At 47.6% G+C, this 27,795-nt stretch overlaps 1 protein-coding gene across 1 annotated transcript in view; it reads left to right on the top strand.

The window, feature by feature from the left end:
• CEP120 (centrosomal protein 120) overlaps positions 1-27,795 on the top strand; it is a 1,008,936-nt gene that overhangs the window by 711,750 nt on the left and 269,391 nt on the right. Inside the window, exon 14 of the mRNA XM_069625584.1 lies at positions 15,531-15,620. Within this exon, the coding sequence (XP_069481685.1) occupies positions 15,531-15,620 (90 nt within the window). The remainder of the gene's footprint in view (positions 1-15,530; positions 15,621-27,795) is intronic.

Genomic DNA, 27,795 nt, shown 5'->3' with positions numbered 1-27,795 from the left:
TCCCTTCCTCTTTCCTCCATACTTCATGGGCGTCCCTTCCTAGGGATGGGAGACGGAACCTTTTTCACCAGAAAAAAACCCTCTTCCCCTCTAAATTTAGAGGTGCGTGGGGCGCGGCCCTGGGAGCATGCACTACCCCGACTCTGCCCCCGGCACCGCACCCCAGTCCCCTTTTCCACGTTGATGGGAACGGGATGATTTCACCAGCGCTCCTGTGTTTGGGTTTGGCTTCGGCCATGTAATTCTACATGCTCTTCCCCAGATACTTCTATCTTTTTGTCTTCTCTTTTGTCCTCCGGCGCCACGCTCCTCCCCGGCACATGTCGACTTCAGCGGGCTTCAGCAGATGTCCAGCCTGCGAGGGGCTCTTTCCTGCATTCGACCCCCACGCTCTTTGCCTCCGCTGCCTTGGCCCCAACCACGGCTGGGAGAGTAGAACCGCGTGCACAGTGGAGTAATTTTGCTGAAAATGTTGGGGGGGGACATGACATCTGAAGAAAAGGTGCCCGAGCAAAATGAACGGGGACAAAATGTTGTGCCATGAAAGTTGGGGGGGTCAAACACCCCTGTCCCCCCCTAAAATTACGCCCATGCGCGTGCGACGCACTGACTCTACGCGCACTGAAGAACAGGCTAGCTAGGTGGAGGGAGTGCTTCGAAAAAAAGGTCGCATCCAGAGGACTTAAAGGACTTTGTCAGACAGAGATCGAGGCCCAAGGGAGGGCCGCTGTTTTCCATCACACCTCGTAAGGACGATTCCTTCCCAAGGATGCACCCGAGCGAGAGGAACCTCTGGTTATTGCACACGCACAGACTAGTCCAGCTATCGGCCTCAAGGCAGAGGGGTCAGTAGATCGTTCCGGATGCAGTACTGAGGGACCGCAATGTTCTGTTAGGGGTGTACATCAAAGGGGCAACAACCTGTTACCGGCCTAATGTCTGAGGGGGCACCTACATGCAGCACTACTGGCAACACTGCAGAGCGTGATGAGACTCCCAGGCTCCTGCCTGTGGTGCAGGGTAGGTCTCATGCTCCACCGCCAAGAGTCTTGGAGGCCGGGCCCAAAGAGCCAAGCGCCATGACTTCGGCACATGGCATGCAGCATGACGAATGGTCGCCGCGCCAGACAACATGGACACTCATCCAATGCCACTGCTTGAAACGGAGCAGGCGGGAGAACAAGTTTCAAGGTGGGACTGGTCTCAACCTGGTAAGTGGCCTACGGTTCATCCAGAGGGCCGCTGTTTTCCATCGCACCCCGTAAGGGCGACTGCTTCCCAAGGAAGTGCCAGAGTGGGAGGAACATCTATGGTTCTCGCACAAGCACCTGTACCAAAGCTAGTCCAGCTACTGGTCTCATGGCCGAGGGGGGGAGAGTCAGTAGATCCTTCCGGACGCAGTGCGGAGGGACTGCAAGGTTCTTTTTACCCAGTGTACACCTGAGGGGCAACGCCCTAGTACCGGCCCAATGTCAAAGGGGGCACCTGCACGCAGCACTACCGGCGACACTGCCGAGGGCAATACGCCTCCCAGGCCCCATCCTGAGGTGCAGGGTAGGTCTCATGCTCCACCGCCAAGAGTCTTGGAGGAGGCTGGGCCCAGAGACCCTGGACCCACGACTTCAGCAAGTGGTGCACAGCTTGACAAAATGACCACTGGGCCAGACAACATGGCCGCTCGTCTGATGCCACTCCTAGTAACGGAGCAGGCGGGAGAACGAGTTTCAAGGTGGGACTGGTGTCAACCAGGTATGTGGCCTACAGTTTATCAATCAGCAGCGCAGGGCAGGTTACCCCTGCAACGGAGACAGTGCACGCTCTGGCCCCAGCAGCCTCCAGCCATAATATGCCACCTCTTCAGCCTCCGAAGACAGGTTCTTTGAGAGGTTCCTGGTGCTGATGCAAACCCCTCAGACACTGCGACGTCACTCTGCTCTAAGCCTCAGTCGTACTCTGCCTGTTCGGCGCTGCTGGGCAAGGAGGAGAAGATCTTGGAGGCGTACGAGAAGAAGCTGTACTCCAACCCCTCTCTGCATCTGCGTCAATCCACCGCAGATGCCATGCTTGCAGCCGTTAACCAGAGGCTTTGGTGGGAAATAGCAGACTTCCTTCCAGAACTTCTGGTGCAGAGCCAAGCACGCTTCCAGGCTGGGCTAGGAGGAGCCAAGCTGGTAGCGCAGGACATCATGGAGTCCACGATACCTTTTTACTGGGCCATATGCATTGCCACAGACATGAAAAGTACTGCCTGGATTCGGGCTACCAAGTTTTAAACCTGATGTCCAGGAACGCATATTGGACCTTCCATTCGAGGGTAGTGACCTCTTTCACTCAACCACGGATGAGGAATTGGATAAAAGGAAATACAGTTTACCATCTGCGAAGGCTTTATCTATCCTAACGAAGGCCACACCCACGGCGTACACTCAGTTGCATCAACGCTCCAGCAAGGGGTGGGTGTTCGGCGGGTTCCGCGGCTTCCAGGAACGGAGGTCGAGGCAGCCTGGCCGCTCTCCTAGTCGGCACCGGTGCAAACAACAAAAAGGGGGATGTGGCGGGGGGGGGGGACAAGGGCTTGTTCCAGTCCCCCTCCTCTGCAGCCTCAGAGGGAAAGAAAGCATGATGTGTCCCGTCGGGTCCACGTGTCTGTGGTGGGGGGGTGGAGTAGGCTTGCCTTTCATGTGCAGTTTTGATGCCAGAACTTTTCGGACCCCAGGATCCTCTTTAGCATCCTCGGGATGCCGCATACCGGTCCCTCTCTCTCCTCCCTCCTACCCTCCACTCCCACAGATTGGGACGGCAAATCTGTTGGCGGAAATTAGCTTGCTTGTCGAAAGCCAAGTGGTGGAAGAACTCCCAGCCTCACAGAGATGATTGGGTTTCTATTCCAGGATCTTCGCTATACAAAAGAACCAGGCTGTTTGGAGAGTTGTTGGACCTATCCACCCTCAACCTCTCCCTCCCCCTCGGGCACTTACTAGTGGCAATTGAACGACCAGGTACTGCTGGAGATCTTCAGCAACCGGAGGTGCCAGTAGTTCACGCCTGGATGGGCCAGGAGCCAGTACTAAAGTAAATGGACTAGGTTCTGTCATTGGGCGGACTCTAAAGAGATTGACTTCCTTATGTGCACACTGGATGATCTGCTCCCCTTCTCTGCGCTCTTGTGCACTCGGGCGTGCAGGTGGACACATGCCGCACCTATTTGGCAGCCATAGGGGCCTGCAGAAATTCTGAGGAGGAGATCTTCTCTTCCTTCAACCCGATAGTCAGAAGACATTTGGCAGGCCTCTCCAGGCTCTGCCCGCCCATCAAGATACCAAACCCTGTGTGGGACCTCAAGGTAGTGCTGGGCACCTTGGCACTTCGAGCCTGTGGCGTCCGCGGACATCAGACTGGTCACCATTAAGACAGCTTTGAGTGGGCCTCACCACTGTTCACAGAACCAGCGAGATCCAGGCTGTGGTGGCCTCAGAACCCTATACCACTTTTCATAGAGATAATGTGGTGCTGTGGATTCACCCACGTTCCTACCTAAGGTACCCTCCGCTTTCCATTTAAACGAGGAAACCGTCTTACCTATGTTTTTTGCGGACCATAGGACGAGTCTCAGAGGGTCTTGCACTGTCTGGATGTCAGACGCGCTCTGAAATACTATCTGGACAGGACCAAGAGCTTCCGCAAGTCAAGTGCTCTGTTTTTTACCTTTGCGGGGGGGGTTAATGGCCCAGGTATCAGGCATCCAAGGCCTCTATTGCACAGTGGATGGTCAGCATCAAGGGGGCCTACGAGGGGGAGCACAGGTCATTGTCAGCCAACATGCACGCCCACACTGTCAGTGCCAAGGCCATGGCTGTTGCATTCCAACAGCAGGTACCATGGCAGGTCATCAGCAGGGCGGCCACCTGAGCCACCCTGTCGGCTTTCTGTATGCATTACTGTTAAGGCGCCGGCTCTAAGTCATACGCGGCCTTCAGACAGGCGTTTCTAAGGAACCTATTTGCTTAGGGAGGGTCTCCTCTCCACCCTGTGGCTACATTCAGTTCTAATCGCCCATGCAGTATGGGGGGAAGGAGATGGGACGTAAGAATAATTATAAGTTACTCACAGTAGTGACTAATGTACTCTTAGTGCTTAGTCCCCTTTCCGCCATACGTCCCACCATCCTTCCCCCTAATAATACTGGTGTCATTAGCCAATGCTAAATATTGTCGACGTGTCAATGAGGACCGAGGTGTGGCGCCGGGGAGGGGGTGGAGTCGGGTAGCGCATCCCCCCCAGGACCAGGCCGCTAAATTTAAAGGGGACGAGGATTTTTTCTGGTGAAAAATGTTCCATCTCCCGTCAGTACGAAGGGATGCCCATGCAGTATGGAGGAAAGGGGACTAAGAGTACGTAAGTCACTTCGGTGAGTAACTTATATCTTGACTCAGTGAGTGGGAGCTGGGTGTTTTTTTGGATTTTATTAGAGTTTTACTAAAAATGTGCTAAAGAGTTACTGTAAGCTTTATGAAAGGCTGGTGTAAACCCTTCTTGCCCTGGTGTCGATTCTGACTTTAATTTGGAAATTGTGTCCTGAATCTCCTCAATTGTTATTGGGAACATTAAAAATATCCGGGCTCGAAGGGTTTAAACTGTGTTCCACCGAACATGTTTCTGACTCTGTGGCATCCCCCTTGTTTCCAGGGCTCAAACATAGGTGTTTTGTGTCCTGGGGTGAATTGCGGGTTATCGAATAGGGGGGTGTAGGGAGAGGGGTAGGTAGTGATGTGTGAATGTTTTACCACTTGATCCCATTCTTGCCCCACTGTTGCTAGGATTTGGCTACTATACATTTGGGCCGGCCTGTCGGTTCTGGGTTTCCATAATATGGAGTCTAGTTCTAACGCCCGGCCCCCGACCCCCCAGCCACCGCCCGGTCCATTGATTTCCATATTTTCCACCAGTCGTCTTTGTGCCTGTCTTTTAGTACTCTTGTTTGGGTGGCCATATAGTATGCTCTAAAGTCTGGTTTTTCCATTCCCCTCGGGAGGTCGGGGTTCTCATTAGTTTTGCTGCGACTCTTGGCAGTTTCTTGTTCCAAATAAATTGGTTTGTAAGTTTGTGGAGGGATCTAAAGAAAGCTGATGGAATGAGGATTGGAAGGGCCATAAAGTAGTAGAGTAGTTGTGGTAACACCATAATCTTTAGGACGTTTATGTGTTCCATCCATGTTATGGTTAGTGGACCCCAGTCAACCAGTTTGGTCCAGAGTTTCTCCAGTAGGGGAGGATAGTTCGCTTGATACAGTTCTCCCATTGTTTTGGCCATTCGGACCCCTAGATATGTTATGGCATATTCTGCCCATTTGAACTGGTACGCCTCTTTAAGTTCCTGCTCTGTGTCATTGGGAAGGGTAAGGAAGAGGATTTCAGACTTGTTTATGTTCACTTTTAGGCCAGCAACTTCTCCGAAGTGCGCAAGTTTCAAGTTTATTGCCCTTAAGGAGGTATCAGGCCAGGTGATTGATAGGAGCAGGTCGTCCACGAAGGTGGCAACTTTGTGGGTGCTTCCCCACCCCACCCCCGAATTGGATTCCTGCTTTGTCCTGATTTGTTCTCATGGCCGCTAGGAAAGGTTCTAGATGGAGGGCATAGGGGATAGGGGGCATCCCTGCTTTGTTACCCTCTGAAGTGGTATTGGTTTTGTTATCTGCCCGTTTATGGATATCCGGATGAGAGGATGTTGATAGATGGCCTTCACTCGTCTCAGGTAGTTGGGGCCGAAACCCATCCTGAGCATAGTAGTGAAAAGAAATCCCCACTCTACCTGGTCGAAGGCTATTTCAGCATCTATTGCGAGCAGTAGTGCGGGTATTTCCTTCTTTTGGGCCTTCTCTATTAGATGTGCCAGTCTCCTGACACTGTCCCCTGTCTGTCTCCCTCTGATGAAGCCTGCTTGATCTGGTTGAATTATTTTGGGAAGGATGCCATCAAGTCCAGACGCCAAGATTTTGGTGTGTATTTTAGCATCTACATTTATCAGCGCAATAGGGCATTAGGACGCGCACTCAGTGGGATCCTTCCCTTTCTTATGAATTAGTATCAGGTGGGGCAAGTTTCCCTACCTCTACAGCTAGACATTGGAACACTCTCCTGCCATCTCTGTGATCAGAAAAATCGTACTCCGTTTTCAGGAGAACACTGGATGACAGCCAGGTAATGTCAAAAGGAGCCAAATTCAACAGGTCAAGGAATGCCTGCAAGGATGTTTTCCATGCCTTGCCAGTGTACTACCATAACTGGGAGGTGCTTCCCATGCTGTTTGGCTGGTCCAGTGGTCAGTGGCGGTATACACAATGTCCTGTGGATTATTGACCCAGGTAGGGGAAGGCGGGGGGCCCACGCCTTCTAGTCACAGAAAATATCTTGCCTGCATCAGGTTAAGAGGTCGAAGGGGGGGGGTCAGATGCTGGAGGTGGTAGGCAAGAAGGGGAACTTTAATTGGGCTTGTCTCCTCAGGAGTTGTGGCTGCTTAGTCAAATAGATTGAACAGTAATTCTTGCAGCGACCCTACTCGTCGAGCAGGCAGAGTAACTGGGCTTGGTTCATAGCTTAAGCATACAGGTAAAGCGGGAGTTGTGGAATCAGCTTCTGTCCTTGCTCAAGCATCGTTTGAAGGATCGAGCTGGTTTGGCAGCGGCAAAGCAGTGGTGTTTGAACCCCCTAGGTGGCGTCATCTGGTCGAACTGCATAGTTTCTTGGTAGACTGTGGTCTGGGGATCCAGTTCAGCGATGGCTGCTGGTGTTCGTACCTTCCGGCATAGGGCAGCATGCGTCCAGTTAATAGTGCCTACGCACTTCATGACTGTCTGGGTTGTGAGCAGGACTTGGTGGGGTCCTCGTCAACGGGGCTGAAGTGCCGATTTCTGCTGATATACTCTGATGTACATTCAGTCACCTGGTTGCAGCGAATGGCAGAGTTTGGTAGCTGTTATTTTTTTTAGGCAACATGGACCTGAGTGTGGATAGAATTAAGTCTTGACTAGAGCAGAAAAATAATTGAGAACAATTTTGTCTTCCAGGTGCAAGTTCAAGTTTAGTGGGGCTGATGGTGGAGTTAGTACCCTGTGACATGGGACACCCAGTGAGGATCTCATGTGGCGGCAACTCATGCTTGCAGAGATGGTGATTGCGCATGTGGAGCAGGGCCAGGGGGTAATACCTCGGGCCACGTCAACCTGGTTTCCTGGCACACCATGGAAAGTCTAAGCTTCAAATCATTGTTTCGTCGTTCAACTACACCTCTAGATTGGGGGATGGTAGGCACAGTGAAACCTTTGAGATGTTCTAGCCTCTTCTGCATCTCTCTAATGACCTGCTTTGTAAAGTGTCTCCCTCTCACTGCTGATGGGAAGTAAAAGCCCAAATGGAGGATTAAACTCAGCCAAGAACTTCTTTGCGACAGTGACAGAATCCGCTTTTTGGCAAAGGTAGGCTTCCACCCACCCACCCTGAGAAAATGTAATCTACTGTGAGACAGAACTCAATTCATGCAACGGGGGAGTTGGATGAAGTGAACTTGTGCATTCAAGAATGGGACCTACGGTACCAGATGTGCAGATTGCCCAGTGCCCATGGCTCGCCCCACATTGAGACAAACGCACAAAGAAATGTTCACAATCAGAGCTGTCACAATCCACTATGGTAGTCATAGATCCTTTACCCAAGTGTGCAATAGATCCTTTACCCAAGTGTGCAACGGAGTGTGCCAGCTGGGCTAGGTGTGGTAAGAATGCTTTGCGTGCCACCTGGCAGCCGTCTGGAAAGAGCCACAGTGAATCAGAATTCAACTTGAATGTCATGACCAGAACTTCTTTTTAGCCTTGGGTGCTTGGCTTTGAAGCACAGCCAGAGTGGAGAAAGAGGCAATCGGTGACTGTTGGACTGAAAGAAACATGAAAACATAGTTGGAAGCCAGGAACCCATTGAAGGCTACAGATCAAGCTGCTTTGTCAGCTCCTGAGTTTCCTGCACCTGTAAAGGACTGGGTGGGGTTGTGTCCATGACACTTGACTATGACAAGGACAGAAATGAAGCAATAATGCGTGTAATAAAGCTGGCACATATTTCCCATTCAAAATCTGGCAACCTGATGAATTTAAATAATCTCTTTGCTGCCAGAGGACACCAAAACCCTGAACTATCCCATGAGCGTACCTGGGTCATTATAAATGGTATGAATACTGTAATGTCTGTAATGGAGAGCAATCTTTCTTTTTTAATCATATTTTATTGGTTTTATAACATACAACCACTGGTCCTTATCGGGCCAGATCTTAACAACAACAACTTTCGATGGAATAAAGGCTCCTATGGTTCACATACAAAATGTGTCTTATGACAAGATTCTTTACTCTAAAGTGCATATCTTTACTTTCTATGGCGTTTAGTCATTAAGTGTTCGAGAGTTCACATCACGTCTTCCCATCTTTTCCAGATTTTGTCCGCTTTCTCGGGACATCCCCTGGCCTTATACACCCTTCTTTCTATGGCAATGCAGATTTGTACGTCAGTGATCCATTGGTCTACTTGCAGCGTTCCCGCATCCCCCCATAGCTGCGCTATATTTCTTTTGATTATTGCTGTTGCCGTCATGAAGCAGAGCTTTTCATACCTTGATAGGTCTATTTCACTGTCTGCTCCTAATAGGAGTAGTTTGGGGTCTCTGGGGATCGACTGATGCAGGACTCTTGTAAGGACATCGCAGCATTGTTGCCAGTAATAGCTGATGTTCAGACACGCCTGTAGTATGTGGAAGAAAGCCCCTTCCTCTCCACGGCAGCGTAGGCAATTCGGTTCCGTTATTTTGCCCCATCTATACAGGGCTATCCTTGGATAGTAGATTCTGTGTAATATCTTTAGTTGGACGCAACATAGTCTGGTTGATATGGCGGCCTCACGTGGGTACATTAGTATCTGAACCCAATCTTCTGGCATGATCTCCCCAACCTCAGTTTCCCATTTTGTTTTCAGCTGTTCCAGTACTGGCGTGGCAAAAGAGGTAATAAGACTGTACATCACTGTGGTGACCTTTGCTTGGATGTGATCTGTAATTACGTTTCGCTCCAGTGGGGTGCTTTCCGACATATCGGAGAGAGCAGGAAGATGTTGTTGTAAGGCATGTCTCAGCTGCGTGTAATGGTACCTCTCCGCTTCTGGGAGGTCGAAAGACATGATCAGCTCATCATATGGTCTGATGGCGCTGTCTACTATGATGTCCCCCACCGTTTCTATCCCGCATCTCGTCCATGTTGGCCACTTTGGCAATTTAGCTACCTCAGGGAGATTTCTGTTGTTCCACAGTGGTTGTATCGGCGTGACCTTGTCCCCCCATCCTATGAAAGCATGCGACTCCGTCCAGATGCGAGACGTCTGTGCTGCCATATTTCTGAGGGTTATTCTAGGTGTTGCAGCATATATCTCCAGTGGGGGCGATGCTCGTACATGTGGTATTGTGGCGTCTTTGTGTATTGAGTCATTTATCACCGACATTTGGCTTGCCCAATAGTATGTCTGTAGCCTCGGCAGGCCAATGCTACCTTCCCATATTGACCTTTGTAGCGTTTGAAGTGCCATTCTCGGGCGTCCGCCAGCCCACAGGAGTATGCCATCTATCTTTTGGAATGTCTTCGCATGTATATGTAATGGGGCATTCTGGAGTATGTATAAGTAGCGGGGAAGCGTTAGCATTTCAAACAGTGCAGCTCGAGCTAGGAGGGTCAAGGGTAGAGACATCCAGTGCTGCACATCTCCTGCAAATCGCTCTGCGATGGGCTTTAGATTATTGGAGGTATAGTCGTTGAGGTTTCTCGTGATCTTAATGCCCAAGTATTGAAAGTGGTCAGGTGCTATCTTATATGGGCAGGGGTCTCCATTCCCAAATGGTTCAATGCAAATAATGTGTATTTGTACCAATTCACTTTTAGGCCACTAAAGGTTCCGTATGTTTGCAGCAGCTGCGTCACCACTGGACAAGTCTTCATGGGATGTCGTAGATATATCAGTAAGTCATCCGCTTACAGTGAGACTTTGTCCTCCCATTCTGGCCCTCCTGGGAAGCCTCTCCATGTGGTTGTGTCTCTCAATAGTTGAGCCAACAGCTCCATGGCCAATGCAAAGAGGAGGGCTGATGGGGGGCAGCCTTGACGCGTTCCTTTTCCCAGAGCAAAGGACCGTCATGTCCAGCCATTCACTCTAACTTCGGCTGTTGGTGCCTTGTACAGTAGTTGGACCCAGGACATGAATTGCTCTTGAAAACCCATTTTCCGCATAATCCCCCAGAGTGCTTCCCAGTAGATGGAATCAAACGCCTTTTCGAAGTCCACTGCAAGCACCCCTAGGGAACACTCAAGGACAGGGCTCGTTCAATGATTAGATGTATTCTCCGTATGTTCATTCTCATGGATCTGCCAGGCATAAATCACATTTGTCTGGGTGAATCAGGGACGTTATAACACGCTGTAAGCGTATCGCCAGCAGTTTAGCCAATATTTTCGTCTCGGAGTTGATGAGGGAGATCGGTCTATATGAGCTGCAGATATCGGGGGGGGGTTTGTCTGCTTTGGGTATGACAATAATTGTGGCTTTCCGTAAATCTGCTGGCAATTGCCCTATGTTTCGAGCCTGTTGGTACATTTTAAGTAAGTGGGGGGCCAATTCGTTACCTCCAATCTTTTCCCAGGTTTCTATGGGAAAGCCGTTTGGTCCTGGAGTCTTTCCGGAATGGAGCTGCATCATAGCTGCCATGATTTCGTCTTCCGTGATTTCTTCTTCCAGGTAGGCCATTTGTTCAGAGCTTAGCGAGGGGAGGTTGATGCCTTCCAATATGGAGGTCTCAGGGGGGGTCGCCGGTGCTCTGTAGAGATCCTCGTAGTATCTTGCAAATTCCTCAGCTATGTATGCATCCGCCAGTTTCGGTTCTGCATTCTGAGGCATAATTGCTCTCACATGATTATGCCCCTCATCTCTCCGCTCGAGCCAGGCCAACAGCTTCCCTGCTTTGTGACCCGTTTCAAAGACCCTGACTTTCATTGCTCTATGAGCTTCTTTAGCATTATCTAATGCAATGTTTTGTAACTTTTTCTGGGCCAGCATTAGAGCTCTGTTCATGTCAGGGCAGTCCTGGGTTAAGTGCGCCTCTTCTGCTCGTCTCACGTTTGCTTCAGCCTCCTCCAGTTCTACTAGGTGCACTTTCTTTTGTGCTGTAGTCCAGGAGATAATTTCACCATGTATCACTGGTTTGTAGGCCTCCCACAGAATAATAGGGCAGTTCACCGAACCCTCATTTAATTCAAAATGTCTTGCTGGCATTTTGTAAGCGTTCTATCAGCTCGAGGGAGCCCAAGTGGTAGTTATTCAATCTCCACGCTGGTGGGGGTCGGTTTGCATGTTGTTATTGTCATAAGCAGGGGGGAATGATCCGAAATGCCTCTTGGGAGGTATTGTGCTCGAGTTACTGTGTGTATTATTGCGGCCGGGACAAAGAAGTAGTCTAAGAGTGACAGTGATGCATGTACTCCGGAGTGATAAGAGTATTATTTTTCTTCAGGATGTAGGTCTCGCCAAGCATCCTTGATACCAAATGCTTCCACAAATGTAGCCAAGTTGGTCCTTCGGTTGGGGTCTCTATTACGTAGGTGCGTGCGGTCCTGTATGTTACTCATGACGTCCCCGACTAGGATATCAGATGTATCATTGGTTAGGAGAGACGTTATATCCTCTAACAACGTGGTTTGTAGTGTGGGCGGGGCATAAATCGCCAATAGAGATATTGAATTGTTCCAGAGTGTTCCTGTAGCGTACGTGAATCTGCCTCCAGTATCTAATGTTGTATTGGAGAGGATAAATGGCAGTCTTTTGTGTATTAGTATCATCACTCCGCTGGCTCCCATTGTGAAGCCTGCGTGTGATATTGTGCAATAATTGGAGCGATTGAACAACGCGTTGGTTGTGCCTGCTAAGTGAGTTTCTGTTAGAAAAACTATGTCCGGGCAATGTCTATTCAGGAACTGTCTCACCAATCTCCTTTTCAGGCTGTTTCCTAAGCCATTGACATTCCATGTGAGAAGATTTAAGGCTCAGGTCTTATCATCCCGCATAGATGCATTAGCGTTCATGATTATGGGTTACGATAGAGCCACCTGCCTTGGGGGCAATGATTATACAAGTCTTGTTGCAGAGAACAGCGTGCAGTGTTCGACTAACACCTGGTTTATGTAGAGTTCGGTATTTCCTTGAGCTATTCCATCTTCTGAACATGTAACCAACTCCCCCCCTCCCCATACTTCGCCCCCAACTGAAGCATCTGTCGCCCCATTGTCACTTAAACACTAAACAAACAAGTTATACACTTGTGATACTCATGCAGTGATTCACCTCTGCAGCACTCCCCAAGTCTATGACAAGTGCGGGATATGCCGACCGGGGGTCGTGTTTGGGGTGCTCGAAGTGACTCACCGCAGGGCCGCCAGCTTCCTTATTCAGCTTACTTCCTAGTTAAGCGGGTGGGGTACGGATCCTGATGTCTATATGATCTATCTCCGCTGTTAATCGTCGTCGTTTGGGGGCATTACTTCTTCGGGTTGCTGCTGTGGTGGGTCGTCTGGTGCTCTGTCCGGTCGAGGTCTATTCCTTCTATTTTCTTGTCTCCTACGCTGGCTCCAGTCTCCTCCTAAATTACGTTCTGCCCAGTTCCATGCCTCCCTTGGGTCTGTGAAATGCACTGTTGTGCCGTTGTGATATATCTTTAGTTGAGCTGGGAATAACAGGCCGTACTTCACATTCAGTGCTTGGAGGTGTTTTTTCAGTGGGTCAAACGTTTGTCTTGCTTTCTGAACTTCCTTCGTGAAATCAGGGAAGAATGCCAGTTTGGAACCGTTATGTGATTGCGCCATTTGCCCTGGCCATCTGGAGCACCGCATCCCGGTCTCTATAATTAAGAAGCCGAGCGATCACAGTTCTTGGTGGCGCCCCAGGGATTGGTCTGCCTGTTGGTACTCTGTGGGCGCGCTCAATGGAAAAGAATTTGGACAGGGATTTTGGGGCAAACGGGTCAGGAAGCAGCTGTTCCAGGAAGAGCTCCATGCTCGCCCCTTCTGCTTTTTCCGGCAGGCCGAGGATCCGGATGTTTCTTCTTGAGCGGCCCTCTCCTTCTGCCACTCTCTCCTCTATCGCTTTGATGCACGCTATTGCATCGCTCATTTGTTGACTCATGCCTCATAGGTCGTCTTCTGCCACTGAAATGCGAGTCTGTTTCACCCGTCCGGCAGCCAGTTTCTGGAGATCATGACGTAGCAGGGACACATAGGTACTAATGCTGTCCATTTTTACTTCCATGGATGTTCGTGAGCTAGAGATAGCATTCATCACATCCTTAAGTGATATGTTTTCTGAGGATTCTTGTGTGTTATCTGGTCCGATTTGATCAGCTGTGGGCGGTGGGGCCGGAGTTGTCTACTGCTCCATGGTGCTCTGGGTCCCTAGTTTCTTTGTTTTCTCCTTGCCCATCTTGGAGTTGGTCTTCCCCCCCCCCACTTCCTGTATTGCCCTTGTTTTAATGTCTATATCCTGCGGGCTCAGTGCCACCTCCTCAGTGTATCTATACTGTGCTGTGTAGCTTCTATCATACAGTGGCCCTGGGGCAAGGATTGTCCATCTTCGCTAACCTATATGGCATAACTGCAATATTAACCTCATATTAGTTCATTGGGATCGGCCCATGTTTGGTTTGTGGGAAGCTGATTTCTCACTATGCTCACCCTCTGTCTTTTCCGTGTTATCTCAGCTTGTCGGGGGCACCGTGCCCGACGCAGTGCTCGTGCATTGTGGTTTGCAGGGCACACCACACCTCCGAGAGAGCCGGAGATGGATGTAGGCTGTTCCCTGCTGGAGGGGTCTCAGATTAACACGGCCTGGTCTGCAAAAGTTGCGTCCACCACAGGGGCCCCCACACTCTATGGTTCGCCATGGTTATGCCAGTTGTCTCTCACCACCCCCTCTCCTTACCGCTGCGAAGATCTCGGGACAAACAGCAGGTGGGGTGCCGGAGCGCCCGCGACTTCCACGTATTCCGCACCTGTTTCCGTAGGCCCACTACTTTTAGAACAGAGTGGCAGAGGAGGGCAATATGTCTTCTCAGCTCAGAGGCATCCGTCTCACGCTAGCAGTGTAGCTTGCCGCCCCACGTGCTCACAGCTATGATGGCGGTTACAGTATGGCCGTGCTGGAGCAGGGGATGGGGGGGGCACAGCAGCGGTACCTCATGGGTCACCATTACGGGTCTGTGATCCCGTGCTGGTCCGTTCAGGCACTGCAGCGACCAGCTCGCACCATCTGTTCGTGCCTCCGAGGGGGCACCCACTCCTGGCTCCTCTTTCCACGCCTCGGGGACCTTCCGCAGCAGGGGTTGGCGTCAGGGTTGGCGAGTCGTCGTCCTCCCCAGTCCTCCAGCTTCCAGTCATGTCTTTAGTAGCGATGGGTTGGATGCAGGGCCAGCGTTTCCTCTGCCCCCCGCCCAGGCAGCGTGGGACGTTCTTTCTGGGGACACACCCGCTGCGTAGTACCGCGTGCCCGCTTCTCAGTTTCTTACTCCGGCGGCCATCTTAGTTTCGCACGCAGCTTCTGCGGGCGCTGACTTCAACAGCGTTTTCTATGTGCGTCAGCAGATTTTGCAGCGTTCTATGTTGTGGAGGTTACGCTACCCGTAGCTGTGTTTTTATCGGGATATGCTGATGTTTTTCAGGATTTCGAGCAGGATTCAGTTGGCGGCCCGGGGGCGACAGGAGAGCACATCTACATCGCTCGGTCGCAATCCTAAAGTAGATTGTTTTTCTGATCTCATTTTCTATCTAAACAGAAAATGAAGGCTCACACCATATAGTGTAAGAACAAAGTATTAAATGTATTTTCATTACAATTTCAAGTGGACTTTTGAGAAGTGGCATGGGACAATGAATGTTGCCATGCATTGTTTTCTTGGCCTAGGTTGCAGAGAAGTTGGTCAGTCAGCCCTCAGAAGATAAGTTTATTTGCCAGAATATGCTCCCTGTTGTCTTTACTACTTGCTATTTTAATATATAGAACACATCTTTGAGATCTGCTCTTATGGGCTTTGACATGGCACATAATTTTATTTAGGAGGTCTGCAAAGGAGAATTATTGTTTGGAATATGTCTTCTTACGAAAGGAGAACCTGCATAACAAAATAACTATTTTGCCCGAATGTCAGTTTTCGTTTTGTTTTTAGGTTGTACGATTTTTCCATTTCACCAATATGGTCAACATTACCCTCGACTTTTACATTTTAAAATGTAACTCTGGGCCTCTACTTTTTTTTCTTTCTTTTTTGTTTTTTTTGTTTACAGATTCCATGTGCCCTTCTAATTTGTTTTTTCAAAATGTATGTATTCTGCATATTGTGATATTAAGACAGCTCTTTCCATTGTTGAATTGCTCCTCAATTCAGTGTGTGTTTCCGTTTGCTTTTAACAGCTGAAAAAGAAGGAGCTGGCCCACATGCAGGCACTTGCCGAAGAGTGGAAAAGAAGAGACAGAGAGAGGGAAGGATTGGTTAAGAAAAAGGTAAGCTTGTGGGGCTCTGTGTAGTGATTCCATTCAGTATCTCTGGTTATAAGAACATGCCGTTTAGTCTTAATCTTTGACAATTCTTCTTTTGAAGTACCGTAGTTCAGAAAGAAGGGTCATTTATAGAACAAGTACCTTATCCAGTTCATTTACAGATGCCAAAAAGACAAATTTTGCATTAAATTTGCAGCAGTTTCACATGTTTCACATGCTCTTCAAATGTAAAGTTTCTCTAGTTTTAAATCTTGCTTTAATCAGCAAAGTAATAAATTTAAAAGATTCTGATTGCACATCAGGGTTAGACATGCTGTCTTTTGTTATGGAACCATTCTTCTTTTGGTTGTCAAATAAAACCCCTATTTTGTAATACTCTGTAGAGGGTTCTCTGCTCCAGTGCCCTACATGAAGGGCTGGAGTGCATTGCAAAAACACTTGAAAAGCCAGAACACAATGCACCCACATCCAAATTGTCAATCAGTGCACAGCCTTTCCTCAAGACTTATTTATTTTTTATTTATTGTGTTATAGTTTAAATTATAAACTTTACACACATTTTTCTTGCTATTTAAAATAGCATGAGATTAATACATAATCCAAATGTAGAAAATTCATATCATACGGAATAAGGGAAAGCAAAAAAGAACAAAACTAACATGTAAAATCCATATACATACATTTCATACAATCAACTTAATAGTTGCCTATACAAAATTAGAATAATCACCTAAAGAGTTATACCCAATCTAACTTCAACTCTCTGCCAGATGGTATATAGTGCTGTCAGCAAGCGTATGCTGTTAGAATTCAAACAATGGTGCCAGAACAGGGTATCCCCAATATACATGGTTTCATGGACATAACTGCCAAGGAGGGGGGAAAAAAATACTGTCCATCTCAGGGCATTCGGTCAACAGATGCTTTGCCGTCTCCAGCTGATCTTGAATTTTACATAGGCGACATAATCGCAGCTCGACAGCAATCTTATCTTTTCTCCCCGTGATCATGATTGTAGGTAGTTGCTCCAATCTGAGCAATAGGATAAACCGTCTGAGTCTAGCTGATGGGCAGATGTTCAAATATCTCTGGGGTTTTCTGAACTCAAACAATCTGTATTGCACAAAGTGATAGCTTCTCAGACTCTTAAGATGTTCAAAATTATCTAGCCAGTCCCAGAGGTTTATAGGTTTGCTCAGCGCTCTGTTTACTTCCTCTGAGTAGCAGCCATCTCTGGATTGCCAACCTATTTCACAAAACAGATTGGTCATCTGATCAATAGTTGAGCATACCGAGTGCTCCTTTTCCATTTCCTGATTGACCGCTGTTAGTAATCCATTGCTTGCGTCCCGGGTCATTCTTAGATATGACGAGGCCCGCTTCTTCAATAATAATGCCTTTAGGGAAGTCAGGCCAAGTTCTAACCTAATAGTGGCCATAGGGACACAGGGTGGTAAGCCAAGAATAGAACCCCAGAATTTACCTTCTATCACCTGTAACCACTTAGGTCAGACTCAAGGAGGGCTTCCAGTCCATAAATTACGGCCGGGGCAAAAGCTTGGACATAGAGTTGGCGAGTGCCCCATAAAGTAAAGCCGCCCTGTTTAACTGTAAACCTATGGAACAAGGCAGTCAATTGTGCCGCTCTAATGCATCGCGATTTTTTTACAGGCCACATAATCTCCGGAGACTTCAAAGTCTATGCCCAAATAACGATACTGGGGGACGTAGGAGATCTTCACTGAACCTACTGTAAGTTGTACACGAGATACCTTCTTTTTAGTGTATCTCATGATCTTTGTTTTTCCTAGGTTGATACTAAGGCCATTCTCCTCTGCATACTCCCACAATGCAACCGCCAATCTACACATTCCACTGATTGTATAATCAAAAATCACCAAGTCGTCTGCGTACGCTAATACTGGACAACTGGCTTTACAGATTTTAGGCGGACAGTTGTTAGCAGCAGTTGTAGCATCGGGGATGTCGTAAACATACAGATTATAAATTAGAGGTGCTAACACAACCTTGTTTAACTCCCCTATTTTGGGCAACGTTGTCAGTAGTGTGTCCTTCCTGGTCTAACTTCAATTTGACTGAGTTATTTAGGTGTAAAAGTCTTACGTAGTATGATAAACCTTCCGGACATCCCATTAGTTGTAATTTTCTCCACAAACGGCTCCTAGGTATGGAATCAAATGCCGCAGAGAAATCTATGTATAGGGCGTAAAGGGGGGCCGCCCCTCCTCTTAATGCTTTGGTTCATAATATGTCCATTACCATGATATTATGAGAGGTAGAGTAACTGTCTGAACCCACTTTGAAATTTAGACAGTTCCCCTGAGCCCTCAGCCGATGATTGTAACTCGTTGAGCAGAAATGAGGCAAATATCTTTCCTGTGACGTCTAGCATTCCAAGCAACCTGTACTTCCTTGGATCGAGTCTGTTACTGTTTTTGAACACGGGAATTAATATTGCTGTTTGCCAGGAACAAGGTATTTTACCTGATTTTAAGACCTTTTCAAATAATATACCCAACAAACTCGCCCAAAACTCAGGGTACGATTTCATAACATTGGCCAGTCCATTGGGCCCCGGTGCTCGTGAGGATTGTGTCTCTTTAATTTTATTCAGAATGAGCTCATGATATAAAAATTGGGGCCTCTAATGGGGGACTACCCAGTATTGTTACTTCCTCGTCCTGTGTTTCTATTTTCCAGGACTTTTACCCACACTTTAGCTTCGATGGGGTTGACTAAAGCCCCCACTCTGTACACCTCGTGCCTCACCCAAGAGGGACCAGATATTACGGGTCTTTCCTTTGCGTATGGTCTTAACCATTCTTTGCCAGGAAAGTACCTTGTCCACCCTTTTTTTTTGCCATGATGACTGACCTGTACCTATTTTTAATCTCCCTGATTTTCTCGAAATATGTTTCTGCATGGGCCATCATTTTTTTTGGCCTTATGTAGCTCAGCTCTATGGTTACGTTTCATGTCTCTGATCGTTTTATCAAATGGCAATTCTTTCTCATCGCGGCCCCACATCAACCCCGTGGGTGCTACTGCGTGTTTACCTACGAAAGCGTGGATCCAATCCTCTATGGAGTTGATAGACATTGCTTTAAAATTAGGCAACTCGTTGAATTCTACGGCCCCCAGAGCTTCTGCAGCGAGTAATGTTTTGTCCGACCAGGCAATCCTGGTACCCGCTTTATTTGTTTTTACCATACCTATTTTACTAGATTGAGACTGTTCTCTGGGAATGCCCATCACACATTTTAAAACTGCATGGTCACTCCATTCATTGGGAATAACTGTCATATCTTCAATCAGTTCTTGGAACCTAGGGGATACAAACACATAATCCAGCATACTACAAGGGGAACCATTTGACCATGTATGTTGCCCAGGATGGTCACTGCTAGTTCTGCCATTAAGCATTACCATATCCCAAGATTCGAACAGGTATTCCCATGCACCGCCCTCAGGGACTTTTTTGTTGTGAACCATAATTCCCTTTTCTTTCAGTTTAGGATTAAACATTTTACACTCCCGCCCTATCATATGGCAGTTAAAGGCTCCAACAACAATAACCCCAGCATCAGTAGTTATAGACAGCCAATTCGCCAACAAATCCTGAAGAGAGTCTTGCAATTGTTCACTTAACATTGACTGAGGTGGATTATAAAGGCTCACCAGCAGGAATGAGCCCACAGAGTCCTTACCATCGAGGATCACTTCGACTGCAAGCATATTGCTTTCAAGATTGCAGTCAATCTGCCGCGAGCCCAAAGTGTTGGTCATCTCTATAGCCAATCCACCAAAAGGCCTGCCTTTGTCACCTCTTTTGGCAGCCGAGTGGTACAACATGTAACCATCTAAAATTAGGGGGTCTATGGCCCATGTCTCTTGTAAACAGAAACAGCTGCATTTGTCAAGCAATTTTGTGGAACCCTCCAATGAAAGGCGGTGCAAGAAGCCCCAACAATTCCAAGATAGAATAGATAGATCTCATTGTTTTGATAGAATCTCCGGAAGAGCATCAACCAACCGTTTCAGTACTTGTGGGACATCAGATGCTTCTATCATCTTGTCCTTAGATATATTTGAACAAGCTACTGTTTCCGAGGGAATAGCTACCTCTTCCACCGGGCAACTTGGATCTATTTCATTTAGGTCAACGTCCACTTCAACGTCCACTGGTTTTAATTCCTCTTTAGTTTCTGAATAGTTCAGCAGTAGCTAGAAACTTACAGTGTAACGCAGAGACATTAGGATTAGGACCTTTCAGGGGTTCCACAAATTGAAAGTCATCTGATTTTAGCACCCACAATTGTGGAACTGAGTAAAGTCTTGTCAAAAGTTCAGACGTGATAGCCATTTATTCTCCTTACGATGATATAGATTCTTGATCAGACATATACGGCTGCCTTTCGTCTCGCTTTTATTGACCGTAGAGGCCACTGCTTTAGTTGCAGAGTCTTCCAGCACTATAGGTCGACTTGATGCCATAGCCATGTCAGTGGCAGCACTGTTGCACACCCCTTCCACCTCCACAATCTCTGCTTCCTCTTCCTGTTCGTGTTCAGTGACTTGTTCAGGTAGCAGCCAGTTCTGAGGTAGCCATCGCTGGCTGCCTTCCTTTTCCTAGCTCTCGCTAAACTTTTCCTACTCTTCTTGGGCATACCCGTCGCACTCTGCTCTGCCGTTGGTGGTAGTATGGCACTGGCTCTTTTGTCCTTGCTTGCTTTTCTTGCTAGCCTCTTCTGTTTTTTGGAGAAAAATGGATCAGGACTGCCCACCTCCTGATCGATCTCCAAATGTTGTTGCTCTTCCATTTTACTTGCTATAAGGATAGCTTCAGAGAGGTTTGCTTCTTGGTCTTCTGCAGATATCGATCTCCCCTTATTTTTCATGATTAGAACGTCCGTGTTAGCCAGGATTCGCCCCGACATTTTGAGCAAGATCTTGAGCGCAAATTGTAGCGAAGCTACTGAAGACTGGATCTCAGCAATCTCGGCTGCCCCTATGTATGATTAATCTAAACACTCTATTTTGACGTCGGGGTCATCTTCCATTGAGGCCATTGCTAGGTTTGGTGAGATAGTCTATCCAGTCCTCCTCCCGCCGTAGATGTCCCTGGAGGTGTGGTAGGCAGTCTGTCTGTCTATAATCCACTGTTACTCAGCCTTGCTTCAGGTTGCGGTGTCATGCTTCTTTGAATATTTAGACATAAGTCTAATAGTTATTATCAATGTCTTCAAAGTTTGACATACTCAATAGGGCATTTTCACGTTGATCAGGTGTTTCATCTTCAATCGTGGTGGAGTTTATTTCCCGAGGAGGAAAAAATTTAGTGATCGCACCTTGATTGACGGGAGAAGTTTTCTTTGCTTTTATTTTATGCTTCTATTTTTCCATTTCAACCTTCTTGTTGGCAAGGCCCCGGTTTGTTGCCCTTGATTTGGTTTTCCTTAAATTGTATACGGGGAGATTCTGGTCCTTTCCTGATTGCATTGGGGGGACCACTAAAAGTACCCCTGCAGTGGGACGACCTAATTTCCCAAACGAATCTCAATTTGCAGGTTCCTATCAGCAATATTCACTTTGCTACACAGCGTTATTATTCCACATTGGGATCAAAGGCACTAGCCCACAGTCTCCTAACGTTTTTATAATCGCTGCTGATTCCACAGATGTATAGTCTCAGACCTGTTGCCCCCACCTAATCACGCTGACCACTTCCGTGGCCACCTCTAATCACTAAATATTAGGGTGGCAGTCAGCGGGGGGGGAGAGGGAGGGCACAGCAGGGAGGAGGGGGGGAGGAAAAGCCAGGGACAGCGTACAGCCGTTCAGCCGTGTTAAGCTGCACCTCTGTGAATGCAAACACAAATTGGTTGCATCAAGGCCGCCTCCGACACCAACAAGCAAGCGCAATGTGCTGATTATGTGTCCATCGATAATGCTGTCCACTGCGCAGGACTCGCACCAGTACACCAGGAGAACCTGCAGCCAAAAGAAAAACAAACCACAAGGGAGCAGAGAAAAAATGCTAAGATTGGTGTTCAGGGCAAACCCCTAGAACCGTCGGACTCACCGCACACCGCCGCACAGTAGCTACTAGCACCTTCACTGTGCAATGGGGCTGAGACAGGGGGCTGGACAGCTAACATTCCTGCTTCAGCAGATCCTGAATCCCCCGTCAGATACGCATGCCAGTAGTAGTCCACCACGTTCCACCGTCCCCAGTCTGCGGGTCTGCGGTGGCCGCCGTGCCCGTACTCAGCCACACAGGCTTGCAAAAAAACAGAGCGGTCCCAAACGAAAGGCGCCTCCGCACTGGCACCAAACCTCCACACACTAGAGAAAAGCACCTTACAGCCAGCGAGTCAAGCCGCACTGCGATAGAATGTCCAAGCAAATCTACTGGCAGCCGCTTCCGACTCCGACCCACCCCTCAAAACTTATTTCCCCATTTTAGACTAGCTTATTACTCACAGAATTGAGTCTTTCTTGTGTTTTATAAATGTCATACTGTCTCCTGCATTTCTCATTTTCACCTATGCTGCATATTTTCATGTTTAGGTACTTTTAGTTTATTGTATTCCTCCCTTTTCTCCTGAATACAGACTCTCTATTCTTTGCCACCCCCTTTATTCTTGAATTTTAAAGACTGACCAGACACGTTCAGATCCAACATCTTCCTGAAATTCTGTTGCAAGGAAGCCGATATCTTCCCAATGATCTGTTGTTCACGAGAAAACCTTTGGTTGGGCGAGGGAACATTTCTCAGATCCAAGGTGCTGGCTACTGTTGCGTTGGCTCTAAAGTGAACTATTGTAATGTTGTCAAGCGCTGGCTCTGAGGTGCCCACACTGTCTTCTGGTGTGCCTTCACAGCCCAACACTTTGCACTGTTAGTATTTTCTAACAGTGGTTTTAAGGTGCTGAAACTGTTTAAATATGTTCACATTGCCTGTTCCTGTATGTAGTTGCTTAGCAGACATTTATAGAATGTGAATTATGCTGTGGAGGTGGGTACTTCTATGAAAGTTTGTAAGGTTGTTTATCTTTGTTAATGATGCTAAAACATTGTAGATGCTCATATTTCAGAAGTGTTTGGGAATTGCTTGCATAAATGTCAGGGCTGCAAAAAGCTTCTCAAGATCAAAGCCGCCTCTTTAAGAATTTTAGGTCCTTGGCATGAGTACACGTGCTGTGAGGAACCCAAGGGCGTCCTCACTTTTCCCCTTCGTTTCCTCCCATCAGGTGGCCAGAAGAAAGGCGGATTGCTTTTGAATCCCGACCCTGTGGGTGGATATGTGAGGAAGGATCGCTGGCTGAAGTGAACATGGGGAGTGGGGAAATGACGTCCTTGGGTGATGAATGGTATCCCTCTATCCCTTTTCACAATGAACCCTCTATCCCTAAAACCTTTGTAGGGTATTGTCAACCCTTTCCCTTTTCTTCCTTACAAACGGTCCCCCAGAAACACCCCCTTAGTACATGTCCTCATTTGACTGATACACACACAAATCAGAGACAAAACAGAGTTGTAAACGCCCCTTTTATTAAATCAGACGGTTCCAAACGCCACATTGGTACTGAGCTGAAGAAGACGGCTATGGAGGCATTCCGGTGGAACAACCAGGCATGTCTGCCTAATGGAGTTCTCCATACTCGGGCAATTGAACTCAGTGACTCACATCTGTGGTCACTTGACACAAATGATGGATATAAAAATGGCAGCTGTATTGAAAAGAATTTGAAAACCCCAGAGTTTAATTTACACCTTCCAAAAATGACTATATTGGAATTAAAAAAGCCTTTGCTGATAAAGTCCTAGGGGCCAGAGATGAGATTAAAACATCAGTAGCGGCTGTCCCTGATAACCCCGCATCTATGAATATTCGGAACATGATTAGTGATCGCCCCCCATCCCCAGTACCACGGAGGTGGAAGTACAGGACTTTACCTTCCAAGATATAAGCATAGCAGGACTCTTGCAAACTATAAAAAGCATGCATCTCACATCTTGCTTGGGGGACATTCTTCCTTCCAAGATAATTCTAGCCAATAGAAACATTTTTGGCCCATTCCTCACTCGATTGATAAATTCATCCTTTAGACATGGAGGGGCCGAGAGGTATAAAACGAGTTATTAGCACCTCTAGTCAAAAAAGTGGGGAAAGACCCCAAAGATATATCCAATCTTAGAATCACAAATCCTTTTTTTTCCCCCCTAAACAATTCTTGATAAAGTTGCTACAAAACAATTTCAAGATTTTTTGGAACACCAGAATGTTCTTCATAATAAGTCAGGCTTTAGTCCCCACCATAGTACGGAAAGCCTGCTTGTGGACCTACAGTCGGACATGCTGGACATTATGGACTCAGAAGGATGTGGCCTGCTTGTCCTTTTGGACCTGTCGGCGGCTTTCGATTTAATGGAACATGACACCCTAATAGCAGCCTTGTAAAAAAGAGGAAAGTATTCTCCAAGTGGTATATGATATGATATGGCATTTATAACGCGCCTATACACAAGTGTTGCAAGGCGCGACGAGGCAAGGGAGGGGGGAACAAGGGGAGATGGACAACGATCATACTAGGCCAAGTGACATTAAGATCGCAAGTGCATGATGTGCGGGGGGGATGAGGACAGTGCAGTACAAGGGATAAGAGCAATACATAAATAACAATAAAAAGAAGTATGGCCAGCAGGTGGCAAGTGAAAGGGTAAGTGCAGACATCCGGTGGTAAGTGCAGGAAGTGGGACCGTAGGGATACAGAAAACAGTCACCACGTGCGGGGGTTGCCAGGAAGGCAGTGCAGGAGTGGGACTGGCAGGGGACTGGACCAGGGCCCGAGGTCAGAGGGTGGCCTGGGAACCAGTGCAGTTTCCTCGTCTGCCAGGAAATCAGCAAAGGAGAGGAGGAGAAAAGGCGGACGCGAAGAGAAAGGTTTTTAGGTGTTTACGGAACAGAAGATGGTTGTCCAAGTTTTAGAGGGGCAGGGAGGCTGTTCCAGAGGGAGGCCCCAGCCGAAGAGAGAGATCTACCACCAACTTGTTGCTTGGTGAAGCGACTGACCCTGAGGGAATTTGAGACAGATGAGCAAAGAGCTCGAGAAGGAAGGGAGAGTTGAAGGTATTGAGGCCCCAGAAGGCCTTGTGGACGATGCAGAGGGTTTTGAACTTAATCCTCGCAGCCACTGGGAGCCAGTGCAGAGATTTCAGTCCTGGAGAGATACGATCCCAGGGCTTGAGGCCAAGGGCAAGTCTTGCAATTCTGTTCTGGATAAGTTGCAGTGGGCGGAAAGTAGAAGCAGGCAGATTTAGAAAAAGGCTGTTGCAGTAGTCCTGCATGGCGAGAACCAGAGCTCTGGAGACCGAGCTTCTGGGGGATGGAGAGGAAAGGAAGAATACCTCTGAGGAGGTGCAGCTGGTAGTGTGACTTCTTAGAAATGTCAGAGATGTGCAGAGAGAAGGAGAGTGTAGTCGGATGACCCTGAGATTTTTAGCCTTGCAGGTGGGAGCAGGAAGGCGGCCAAGAGGCCGGCCAGAGAGATACAGGAAAGTATGGATTTCTTGTGTAAAATTCAACACACTAGTAACACTTTAGTTTGGAACATCCCGGAAGCTTTAAGACTTCCCCATCAGCAATCATTATACAGGCGTGCATTTCTATGGTGGAGTATTCAATTTGACATGTAGCCACATTTGTAAAGGGAAATCGCCAGTTCACAGCACCTAGTGTCATGATGCCTGCCCCCGGGAAACCAGACCAGGCCCAGCAGCCCCGGAAGCAGGCATCACGCCATTTGGAGCATGCCCAAAAGCCCCAGCTAGGGGCTGTTTGGGTGCAGTCCTGGCGCCTTTGGCGTCAGGCTCATAAGAACACAGTCAGTCCTAGCGCCATAGGCGTCAGGCTCATTTATGATAACTTACCTAAAGCAGACCATGCTGCTTACTCACCTGATGCAGACCATGCTGCATGAAGACCTAAGCCAAATGAGGCTTAGGAGGGACTATTTTAATGAAGGGACTATTTTGTTACCTGGGTGGGGCAGTGGAAGAATACTTACCTGGAACTTCTTCCAAAGCTATTTAAGCCACGCCCGGACAGCCACACGTGCTTCGCGTTATTCTGCAGTAGCAGCGTAACACTCACCGTGCCTGCAGCAGCTTCCAGTCTTCTGCCACGCCCGTCTACACTCAGGAGCTCGTGAACCCTGCAAGGAAAACAGAAGGAAAGGTTAGAGCAAGAGTTTATTCATACTCACCTGAATCCTGCATCTTTCCGACTTGGACCTGGAAGAAAGTATCCATTAGTCGCTCTTGCTGCGCCTCCTGCAACGACGCGCTGAACTCATTGGTTGCCATTTTCAGCATTCCATCACGCGCATCTTCAGTCCGCGGCCGCTCCTCATCACATACGGACAAAATAAAAATAAGGTGAGCAACAGAGAGTTACCTAATACAACAAAGGCAAATATTAAGACTTACTTGAGATCACCGGGGATACTCGCCTAATCTCGGGTCGGCGCGACCTCTTCCGCATATCCGCCGCACCCCGGCCCCTATGGGGAAACATTTCACTACAGACTTACCCGGTTGCGGTAAACGCTTCAATCCACGGATCTTCCTCCGAATGGATGCCTGAAAAGGAACAAGACCACAGATTAGAGCAAGCTTCCCTCTTATTCCGAAACAGCTTTTATAAAACACTTACCTGCGCATCTCTGGTTGCCACGTGAACTCTTTCCAGATCCATAAGGGCAACCTAGGGAAATTGGACAGTGAATTCCAGACGTTTTGAACTCTTATAACTATTACCTCTACGGAGTCAACACCGTCTGCAACTCGCCAACTTCCCACACCAGTGAGGCAACTGGTCATCTACGCGCCCCTGCAATTGAAGCAGGATGGAGGGTTCATCTTTCCAGATCATCGGGTGAGAATCTAAAGGAGTCCCAAAGTAATTCATTGGGCGAAGGTGGGGTTAAGCTTAAACCTCACAGGTGGCTAATTCCCCTTTCTGCATAACAGAAGATTATTCATACGAGCCACACAGACCAAGCTGGGTGGCCCGGTCCACTCCGTCATCTTGGCGCTCCGAGTATCACTGGAAGAAGTATCATCAGGCCGGTCCAGATCAATGCCCCCGTGGACACCAGGTGAGCGTAACACCTAGGTCTAGATTATTGGAAGATAAGGAACATTTGCCTTCTATTAAATTTAAAGCAGAAAAAGAATACTGATTCTTCGGTTTGAACTCCAAAATCACTTATCAAAACATTCTCCATCATGATACTTGTTGACCCTTCATTAAGTGCTTCATTTCTTATTTCATCAATATGAACCTCCAATTAGGTGCCAATGTATTAATTCTTGATCTTAAATGATTCATGTTATATGGTGTAGATGCACGTTACTGTGTAATGAGACATGTTTGCCTTTATGCCCTACTTCTTAGAAACAGATAACCACTTAATGAAAGATTGACAATTATCAGGATGGACAATGTTTTATAGAAAAGCACTTGGTGTGTGAAACACGCGTTGGCTAATGGAAGAAGATAAAAGGATAACAAAAAAATAAAAAAGGAAATTGTCATGGATCATAAAAAAATGTTTTGTTGCATTTATTAGAAGAATATTGCATGTTAAATACTATGGCAAGTGATTTTGCAAAATATATTAGATCTTGGACAAAGTGGATCCACTAATTCTTGTCCGAAAGAGTCTCAGCTGTTGATTGGAGCATAATCTGACAAATCCCCCCCCCCCCCAATTACCATGGCGTGCCCCAGGGGGCATGTTTGTCCTCTGCCCTCTTAAACCCTTGTATCCAGCCTTTGTGCGATCTACTGGAGGATTTGAATATCTGCTTTACCAACTATGCTGATGATACTCTGCTCTTGCTGAGATTGGATGGAAACTACAAAACGGACTCTGTGATTAAATGACTTTTGAAAATTGTAAAACAGTGGATGGTGGAACACTATGTGTCTGAATGATGCAAAATTAGAGTTGTTGCTGTTTGGCTGTCCCCTCCCCGAAGTTCCAAATGAGATCAAAGATGCACCAAATTCATGCTTGATAGATGTGTGAATAAAACAGACTAAAGTTAAAACTCTGGGCACATTCCTGGATTGTAATGTTAGCACAGA

Source organism: Ambystoma mexicanum, chromosome 6p (genome assembly GCF_040938575.1).
Source record: "Ambystoma mexicanum isolate Mex_15411 chromosome 6p, UKY_AmexF1_1, whole genome shotgun sequence".
Classification (NCBI taxonomy): domain Eukaryota; kingdom Metazoa; phylum Chordata; class Amphibia; order Caudata; family Ambystomatidae; genus Ambystoma; species Ambystoma mexicanum.
Note: the sequence above shows the minus strand (reverse complement) of the source record. Positions and strands in the feature narration are given on the sequence as shown.